At 47.9% G+C, this 10,444-nt stretch overlaps 1 protein-coding gene across 2 annotated transcripts; it reads right to left on the bottom strand.

The window, feature by feature from the left end:
* Positions 1–2,546: 2,546 nt before the first annotated feature.
* On the bottom strand, positions 2,547–10,005 carry SLITRK5 (SLIT and NTRK like family member 5). 2 transcript variants are annotated; one of them, XM_014781819.2, is made up of 2 exons: positions 9,905–10,005; positions 2,547–6,778 (listed from the first exon to the last, which is right to left on the bottom strand). In XM_014781819.2, the coding sequence occupies exon 2, from the start codon at positions 6,768–6,770 to the stop codon at positions 3,894–3,896; it is 2,877 nt and encodes a 958-aa protein (XP_014637305.2). In that variant the 5' UTR covers positions 6,771–6,778; positions 9,905–10,005; the 3' UTR covers positions 2,547–3,893. The 2 variants fall into 2 exon arrangements, with proteins under 2 accessions (XP_014637305.2, XP_087292061.1); XM_087435935.1 differs by lacking the exon at positions 9,905–10,005 and adding an exon at positions 9,371–9,588.
* Positions 10,006–10,444: the final 439 nt, after the last annotated feature.

Raw genomic sequence — 10,444 nt, forward strand, 5'->3', positions numbered from 1 at the left:
CATATTTGTGGTCTGCTTTATTTTCATTAATTTGGAATTGCGTGACTTTGGGAACAATCTATTGAGCTCTTGAAATTAAGTAGCCAGTTTTTGCTATTTCAAACAAGGGCTGAACTATTCTCACTCTTTCCCTTGCCCTACTGAAAAGGAATAAAGAGAAAGAATAAGAAAAGAGAAGGAAGGAGGAAGGGGGGAGATAGAAGGAAAAAGGAAGAGAGTCAGAAAAAATAGAGTAGGAAAAGAAAATTATATATTTTTAATTCGAATAATATGCTTAGTAACAAGAATAGAATTAATAATATAGGGCAAGAAACTGGTATCTTAGATTAAGTTCTTAAGTTTAACCTTTTCTACATTATGTGTGGATATTTTCATTACACACTAGTTTGCTTTTCCTTCTGAGTTTGAAAGAACAGTAGTGAGGGACAGATACGGATACATTTACCAAAATTTCCCACTTTACATGTGTAAAGGTGATAATCTTGCCTAAACAAAAGATGTGTTCCAAGTATGAAATTTATGCTAAAGTTGATTAGCTCATAACTTCAATCAATAGTTTAGCTGTAAATTATTTTGAATATTAGCACACAAATCATCTACATTTACATGGAATATATTTACTTTCTCTGAGACAATTTAAGTATTTACACTATAATCATATATAGATAAAGATTTTGTAATATCCACTTGGAAATATATTTGTATGAGATTATGCAATACATCAAATAGGACAAGCACAAAGAGTAAGCTTAGTTTGCATCCAAATTTTAATTGATGCCTGAAACATTACATATTGTTGTTCTCCAAAATTCTATGGAGAGAATTTGCAGGGTTCCTTAAACCAATCATATACCACTGATATACCCAACTTATTAACTCAGAGAACAACCTGAAAAACCAAAAATCAAACACTCAAAACCACACAACTTATATTCTGTTGTATATGTTAATGTATTGGCAGGAAACCATGTATAAGCAGAAAAAAATTCATTTTTAATTCTATACAATTTCATGATTCTACATATTAAAATTTTTCAAGTTTATTAGAGCAAGGATGAGTTTACTTTTATCCTCTTAATACATTTGGGAAAAATATAATTTAAAAATTAGAAGTAACTTGTTTTCATAACTCATAATTGTTATTTTTAAGATTAAAAAATGTCGAACACCTTCGAAAGAGTAGAGGTATAAACGAACCACCTAAAGAGAGTATGTGACAAGATTATGTGAAATAGTGCTGGTTTGAAAATAATAATATTTTGTAAATTTTTGAAAAATACATCAACAAACTTTCTTTGGAAGCTACTTATATTGTCGAGAACTACATCTTTCATTTCATGTAATTCTTATTTCTTACTTTTTCTGCATCAATTAAGAAGTAAAACTTAGTTACATGGAGGATTCCACTTTGCATTAATATTTTATAATTTATACAACACTGTCATATTTACATATAATAATATCGAGGAAGTGATTTTGACATTTTTAAAAGAAAAATAACTCCCATTGTGAAGAAAAATTAATAGCAACCCCAATTGTGAAGTCAATGCTAGTATTTATATTTCTTTTCCAATCTTGGGTCTAATATGGAGGAGGTAGATGAAGAGTAAGAGATACATTTTGTTTCATGATAATATCACGGCATCATTAAGTTTATTTCTTTCCTCTTTGAAAAACACTTTTAGAAGAGAAAATGGTGCACAGAGTGGGGCTAGCTTACTTCATGTGGCCCATGTAGCATTACTATTTTTTTTTTTTAATTCCTCAGAGAAACTGTTACTACCTGTTCAATCTGAATTCAAGCAGTTACTGTCAATTTACTTATGGGTGAATGCTGCCTCTTTGTGGCAGAATGCCACGGAAAGTGTTCCTTAAACAGAAAGTTTGTGAACAGCCCTTGACATTGTACACATTCTGGGTGAGATTATGGGGAGATCCACCAATAGCAATGAAGCACATGGCTCTTTAAGTTTCAGATTAATTCAAACATTTCCTACTCTTAAATACTAATTGAATTCACTGGCAAAGCTTACTCAGAGGTGAACAGCTTATACCCACCAACATTTTGAACATTTAGAATATAGATCAACTTGAGACAAAGTACCCATCATAATTGTTAAAGGTAGTTTTACACAAGTTAAAATATGGAAACTATGGAAAATTGTAGACTGAATAAATAATACTGACATGACAAAATACATAATATTGAGAGAAAAATGAATATGCAATATATTACTTACCATGCTCCATGTATTAGATGAATACTTCAGTAAGGAAAAGAAGTATACAATTGAAATTTCATTAATAAACACATTAAGCGACACATTTAGAAAGACATATTTCCCTGAACCAACAAAGGCGTAATTATATATATATATATATATATATATATATATACTTTTTAAATTTGATAATTGGGGGAAATTTTTTTCTATTAGGAATAAAAGTTAGCTACTATGTCCTAAATTGTTAGTAACGGAGATTCAGTCAATCACACGTAGTTAATTCTTTTGCACCTTAAGCAATCATTACTTCAGTCCCTCATATTTGACATAGTTATCAAGTGTTTATTCAGAAACTATTTAAAAAATTACATGTGCTGGAATACATATGAGACTGTAACAACAGTAGCCCCATCTTACAGAGATCCTGTTTGCATCATTGCTTGCTGCCCAGAAGGATAAAGACATTGTATAGAGATTTGTACAGTCCATCATTTGGTCTTCTGAGGTGCCAGTACACGTGGATCTGTACAAATGCAACTGGGTTTGGTTAAACAATCAAAAATAGGCTACAATAGTAGTCAAATCAATACATCATTTTGGTTGACTAATAAAAATACTTTTAAATTTTCTCTAATGAAAACCGAAACTTGCACATGATTCTCCCTCAAATGAATGGCCCAATTAATTGCCCTAAATTTTTTTGTTTTATACACTGGGATACAGTTGTATTTTTTTTTTAATTACAGATCCAATTAGGTGGGTTGCATTGGCTTTAAGATTTTGCCATTAAGTTCTCCATATTTTTAATGATTTCAAATGCCTTCCTGATATCACTTCAGTTTTGGAAATGGAGCTCCTAATATAGTGCGACACTTCTGTGAAAATCATAGGCTAAATAGTGAAGGAAAGAGAAATGCTAAATGTGCATATAAAAATAGGTGCTACAATAAAATATTTGTATATTTCATCAATAAGTTATTTTGACTAATCAATTATGGATCATATAGCTCTGTAATTTTAATGATTTGTCCACATCTATGGTGATCCTTTTCAAGATCACAATACTTTCGTTTTTTAATTCAAATGTCCAGAATGCATACAAACACATCCTTTAAAAAGAAAGGAAAGGAATGACCGAGGAGGGAGGCAGGGAGGCAGAGAAAGGGGCGGAGGAGGGAGAGGGAGAGAGAGAGAGAGAACAAAATTTCTATTAAAGTTGGGGTGTGCTAATCTCTCCACAAAAGCCATTTAGACCCACCCATGGCTTAAAGGGGGAGAAGAAGAAGGGAGGAAGGGAGCAAAAGAGGAAGGATAGAATCCATGGGCTGCCAGCTTCCTTCATTTTTAGCACTTCCAACACTGCAAATATGACTGCGACCTTTAACAATCACCCGGGCAGCAAATTGCCCTCCATAAAGCCCTTCTCCTCTCCTCCCCCACACGCAAGAAGAGAAAGTGATGTGCCCAGTTTACACAAATGTTTCCCCACGTGTAAAATTAAAAGGAAATTGCACACCCTTTCAGTATCTTCCGCCGAAGCTGAGAATCTCGTGCCAAGGCACTTCACTCTAAACGTTGAAACAACACAATTAATCAAATGTGTTCACCGTGTGTGTCTGCTTGTTTGTCTGTTTTAAACGCAAAAGCTCCAAGGGAGTTTCTTTGCTTTTAGAACTGGCTAAATGTGGTCTGTTTTTCCAGCACTTCGAGGTAGTCCGGCTCAACGTTTAGTTTTGCTTTTAACTCCAGATACTCGTTCCGGTTGGGTTCTACAAAGACAGCACTGGGGGGGCTGTAAAGCACCGGTTCCCGCAGCCTGCTGTCCCCCGCCCCCGGGTGCAAATACTGATGGGGCCGTCTCAGGTCATAGTTGGGGGAGAAAGTGTAAGCAGCGGGGCTGCACGGGAATTTGGGATATTCCGGGAGGCTATTGCCGGCGGGGGTGGTGGAGCAGTGTTTGTCTGGTTCTAAAATGCCCCTGTAAAAGCGGTCGGCGTCCTGCACCGGCGACAGCAGGTCCTCCCGGGGCTCGATGGTGCTGACGCTATAGGCGGGGCTCCGCAAGTGGTGGCTTTCCCGCCTCTCCTCCTCCCCCGGCGGCAGCTGCAGCTGCGGCGGGGGCTGCTGCTGGGGCTGCGGTGGTGGCGGCGGCGGCGGCGGCGGCTGCTGCTGCAGGTGGTGGTTGCTGCTGTAAGTGACCTTCAGCTCGTGCAGGTCTTTGTAATCCTCCACGGAGTTGCCCTCGCGGGAGCGGTAGATGGGGTTTTTGCACATGTGGCCCAGCGGATGGGGGATGTACTCGTACACGTGGCCCGCGGGCGTCTTCACCTTGGGCAGCGCGGACCCGCGGTGGTGCACGTGCGCGTGCGGGTGGCCGCCCGAGCCGCCCCCGCCGCCGTACACGCTGTACTGCATGTTGAAAGAGCTCACGTCGGAATTGTTGGTGCTGGTGTGGTCACTCTGGTTCTTCTTCCTGCGCTTCATAACCAGCACGAAGAGCCCGGCGGCCACGAAGACGGACATGATGAAAACCAGCAGCAGGCTGAGGATCAGCACCGACAGGGGCACCGACGACGCACCTCCGCCCGCGCCCAAGCCCGCGGGAGCCCCGGTGCCGTTCAAACGCACGGCGGGGGTCACCGCGCTGGTCCTCTCTGGGACCTGGATGGAAGGCGTGGGCGTGGAAACCACCACGTCGGAGTAGTCTGGGCACAGCAGCTCCGACTTAATAGAGCGCATATCCGTCTCAGCGAACTTCTTGGGCGCCTTGCAGATGACCTCGTCCACCAAGACACCCACTTTGAGCTGCTCGACCCACAGCTTCATGCCCACAACGTCGCACGTACAATCCCATGGGTTGTCGTGCAGGTCGATTTGGATGAGTGACTTCAGCTGGTCCAGAATTCCACTCACTGGCAAGGAGGTGAAGTGGTTACTCCTCAGGTTCAGCCGGAGGAGTGTCAGGCCTGAGAAGACGCCTGAGGGCATGGTCTGCAGGAGGTTGTTATTCAGGAATAGCAGCTGGAGGTTTGGGACCGGATCGAAGGTCCCAGACTGAATCTCGCGTATGAGATTGTACTGGAGGAAGAGATACTGCAGGCTCTGCAGGCCATAGAACAACTCCGGGCTCAGCCTCTCGATCCTGTTGCCGTTTAGGTAGAGGCGCCTCAGGTTGGTGAGATCCCCGAAGGCGCGGTCCTGGATCATCGAGATGCGGTTGTTGCCCAGGTGTAGGAGGTCCAGCCCCGTGGCCTCCAGGAAGTCGCTCCTGCGCACGACGGCGATGTAGTTCTCCGTCAGATACATTTTCTTGGGGTTGTAGGGCTTAGGCTGCAGCTCTGCGATGCTCTCGATCTTGCGCTCCTGGCAGTTGACGTTGAGGCCCAGATCGGAGATTTGCAAGTTGCAAGTGCACGCGGTGGGACACTCCAAAGGCACCGGAGATTTGGTCTGGTAGGCGATGCTGGGGCCATAGTTGCTGTAGCCCAAGTCCTTGGAGGGCTGCCGAGAGGTGGGGCGCACCCTGGGCTTGTTGGGTTGGCGGGTCCCCTTAGGGGACTTCAAGGGAGGTTTGTAAACAGCAGAGGAAGAAGTGGCCACGGAATTCACCGAGGCTGGGGTGGTGTGTAAATACCCCGTGGTGCTCAAAGGCGTCTGCGGCCTCATCTCGTAGTCTGAAATAAGTTTCCTTGGGCAAAGTTCCTGCTTGGACACCTCGTCCAAGTCCCGGCCGTGTAAGCGGAAGGGGGTCTCACAAACCACATCCCCCACCAAGGCCGAGTAGGAGATGCTGTCCAACCAATCCTTGAGAGAGATCAGCTCACAGGAGCAATTCCAGGGGTTTTCCTCCAGCTGTAACTCCACAACTTTATCCATGTGCTGCAGCAGCCCCACATAGGGCAGAAGTTTCAGCCGGTTCCCCCGTAGGTCCAAGTGTGTTAAGGGCACAAAACGGAAAAGGTTGTTGGGTAAACTGGACAAGAGATTGTCATTGAGGATAAGCACCTGCAACAAATGCAGTTTCCCAAAAGCATTGGGTTCAATGACACTGATGTAATTGTAATCGACCTGTAGGTACTCCAGGCTCTCCAAGCCAAGGAAGGTATCATCGCGCAGAACTTCCAGCTTATTATTGTTTAGATGCAATCTCCTTAAACCCCGCAGCCCGTGGAAAGCCCCGGTCTCAATGTCCTGGATAACGTTGCTACCCAGATGCAAAATTGAAGCCCCAGTGTAATTGACAAACTCATTGGGATAGAGACGGTTCAAAAGGTTTCCAGACAGCAAGAGGTGGTAGATTGGGAACCGAGGGGGGCTAATTTCAGAGAGGCTGATGATCCCCCGGTTTTCACAGCTCACAGTTAAAATGCCGTCCTTTTCCTCACAAGGACATGCATTGTCACAGATTTCCCCATAATAATCGATGGTTTCTGCACACGAAAGGACGAGAGATGTTAGAGCAAACGCTAGAGTCTGCAGCATCCAGCTATGCATTTTTCTGTGAAGGTCCTGTTCCAAAGTTATTGGGGGGCAGCAAGTGTGCATTTTACCTCCTGCAAAGGAGAGAGGAAAAAAGGAAACAACAGAATATGACAAAAATTTAACGGACCCCGGTCAGAAAGTCTCTCTCTTCCCTAAATCTATTTCTCTGAAATCCAGAAGGAGGGGATATGAATGATCCCCCTCCCAGTGGAACACTGACATTCTCCAGACTTTATTAAAATCTGCTATTCGTTTTGATTTAAGGGTTGATTTCATTTTCTAATGAGTACAACAGGAACATGCTGCTCTTTACAAGATAAAGGCAGGTTAGATAAAGTCCCATTTTAGTGTTCTTCCCCGCTCCCCCCCTTTTCAAAACCAATCCATAAATATACATAAAATGGCTGTCAGTTCAGTTTCATGGTTCTAATTTAAGAGAAAAGAAGCACCATTTTACAACGTTCCCCACCTCACCTATACCCAGCCCCTCTGCCTTTCTTTCAGAACCTCATCACAGTTAACAGTTCACCGTGAAGGTCTCCCATTTTCACAGAAAAGCAAGGAGCCACAATACTTGGGCTATTTTAAACTGTCGCTCGAAATGCTAGGGTGGGAACCCAAAGAATACTTTTCAGAGGCAAAAAGGATGTAAGATAATGCATCAAAAGGACCCAGAAGAAGCTCTTAAATCACCAATTGTCTTCGGGAGCTTTGAGTATGAAGAAAAAGGAGAGTGCGCTCGCTTTGATGGTGGACTTCACTACCACGCTATTAAGCACATCAGCGCCCTAATTGCATACACGGTGCCACTTAGCAGCGCTTCCCCGAGAGCGCCCTGCGTCCACTTCTCCTCATTGATCCTGTCAGGGACGCTACCAAACCGCAGCTTTAAGCCACTGAAATAGTTCTGCACGATGGATTACAAAGAACTCTGCGAAGGCATCCGCAATCCCGGAACACCTCCCGATACCTGGAGTTTAAAGAGGACGTTCCTACCGCTTACCCGGAATCAGCTAAAAGTAAACCAAGGACCAGCGCCAAAGCTTCCCTTACCTCGGGCTCCGCGTCTGTTTGCCACGGTATGCAAAACTAACCCTACTGAATTAGCAAGATTTGGATTGAACTACCACCTCGCCACCATGCCCATCTTTAGAGTTGCTTATTTCATTTAATTGTCAATGCTCTGCTACCCCCCTCCTCTCCCCCCCCTTTTTTTTTTCCTCCGGGAAAGGGCACTTAGGCTGATTAAGAGGCAAAATAGAAAGGTGGAAGGGAGGAACAGCAAGTGACAGAGGTCAGTGCTTTAATATCCGAATTTCATCTCCCCAAGGAATCAATCTGATCCCTCCCCCCTTTTCTTTCTTGCTTTCTTTTTGTCCCCTTAAAGGCTTCCTTCGACTTCCTACTTCGCGCGGACAGCAGCACTCATAAAGGAAAGGACATAAATGGAGCGAGTGTGTGTGTGTGTGCGCGCGTGTTGCGTTGGTAGGGGGGAGGGGGAGGGAACATTTGGTAGAAACGCTGGGCTCGGGGAACCAATGCCTTTTCTCTGGTCAACCTTGCATTTGCCTCACCGCCACTGAAGTCTGATGTCGAATCTCAACCCAAAACTAAAGCCAAGACGTTTCTGAGTCTCGGGTTCAAGCCTGGAGACCTAGATCTTGATCCCTGCGCCGACTCCAGCCCGCGTTATTAAGAACCCCTGCATTCGCACGCACGTGTGCAAGTGTGCCTGCGAATTATTCTCGTGTGGCCAACCAGACGTGTCGAGACGAGTCGGAATCACAGTGTATAAACCTCGCAAGTATTCCCGACCTCCCAACGCAAGGCAAACATCTCCCTGCTTCAAAGCGGCAACAACATCCCCTATGAAAGCAAAACGTTTACCTTGAAATTTCGGTTCTCCACTGGATCAAATCTGCACAGCCATTCAGCGGGGGTTGGATCCCCTCCCCCTCTCTCCCTCTGCTTCCCCGCCCCCATTCACCTCCCACCCCTTCTGACAGCCCATGGCAAATTGTGTCCAGCCAGTATTCAACTCGAGCGTTTACAACTTTAATTCAGTTCTGGTTAGCCAGGGTCGAAGAGCTTCCTCTCACCCCACTCCCTTTCCCCTCCTCCTTGCCATTAAAGGAGCCCGAAAATTTGAGAAAATAAAAGTTGAATGAGCCAGGGAAGGCTGACATTCTGACTGGGAAACGCACCTCCGATGTAAATTCGCCGGTGCGCTGCACAGTCTCAGATTATCAGATTTTTTTTTTGGAGGGCGGGGGCGGGGGAACTGTATTCGTTTCTCCCAAAGAATTTAGACCCTGGATCATCGCCCTGCGTGCACATCCCTGCATTAAGCAGCGTGGGGCCGCGCGGGCTGGAGCCCAGCACCCAGGCCGGACCCCGGGCTCCGGGCACAGCTGCTCCCACAGCGGCCCAGGCAGGAGCACCCGGAGTTCCTGGACGCGAGGCTCCCCCTCCCCCACCCCGCCCAGAGCGAAGGGAGAGAAAAGGAAGGAAGGAGGGGAGGGAGGAGAGGGAAAGAAAGCCACCCCGCCGCCACACACACAGACACACACACAAGAGCCTCTTTTGCAAAGTAAACGACCGACTTACCCCGTCTCACACCTCCAGAGCCCACTCATCATAGCCACCCTTAAAAAAAAAAATACCTCTTTGGGGTGTGCACGGGGTTTCTGAAGCCCAGGCAAGGCAAGGAGGCTGCGAGCAGTGCGGTGCGAGCGGCTGGAAGAAAGAGGCGCCCGGACGCCGCCAGCCCGGGGCCGCCGCCGCGGTGGCGACCGCGGGTTCCGGGGCTCCCCAAACGGCTCTCCCCGGCGCTCTCCGCGGTAGTCGGAGCGGGCAGCGGGGTTGCGGGGGGAGAGGGGGGGCGATCGCGAGCGGCGGGCTGGGAAGGCAGGGGGAGGGGGCGGCGGAGGACCGGCTGGAGAGGCGCCTCGCGGTAGGGGCCAGGAGCCGGAGCCGGGCGGGGCGGGGGGGGAGCTGTTGGAAGGGGGAGGCGCGGAACCCGAGGAGGGGGACGCGGAGAAGGCTGCCTGGCGCCGCCGGCCCCGCCAACGTGATGGTCAGCCCCGCCGAGCGCTCTCACCCGCTCACACTCACTCGCACACTCGCTCCCACCCGTGCCACCGCGCGATCGCGGGGTCCCCGGCACCCTTCGCCGCACCCCCCAGGCGAGTACTTACAGTTGCCATCTGCATAGGGGGCAACTTTCTCCAAGCGAACAGCGGCCGCCGCCCCCTCCAGCCGCCTCCGGCTCCTCGCACCCTCCGGCCTGGGTTCGCGCCGGCCGGCCCTCCCCTCCCCCCCTCGGCTCTCCTCCTCGCCGTCTTCACCACATTCCCCCCTGGTCAGTGGCGCACGCCCGGGGACGAGCCAGAGGGAGCGGGGCGCGGGGGTGTGCATGCATCGCCCGCCTTCTTCTTGCAGCGCACACTGTACATGGTAGTGAGGGGGCGAGAGAAGGTGGCACCGGCCCCTCGGCTGCTCTGGCGGCGGCTGCGGCTCCTGCGCCGTCCTCCGCCCCCCGCGCAGCGGCGACCCCCGCGCTGGGATCCCGGCGCCGCTGTCCCCGCGCCGAGCCCGCCGCCGCGGCCCCTAATTAGTATTTGTAAGGCTCCCGCATCCTCTTGCCGGTTACATCGCTCTCGGTGTTCGCAGGGGTTTTTCTCTATCCCTTCCCCAGATGCTGCTCACGGTCGTCATTATTTGGAACTCTCTATCTC

This window comes from Ceratotherium simum, chromosome 10, assembly GCF_057802395.1.
Source record: "Ceratotherium simum simum isolate JZ-2026a chromosome 10, ASM5780239v1, whole genome shotgun sequence".
NCBI lineage: Eukaryota > Metazoa > Chordata > Mammalia > Perissodactyla > Rhinocerotidae > Ceratotherium > Ceratotherium simum.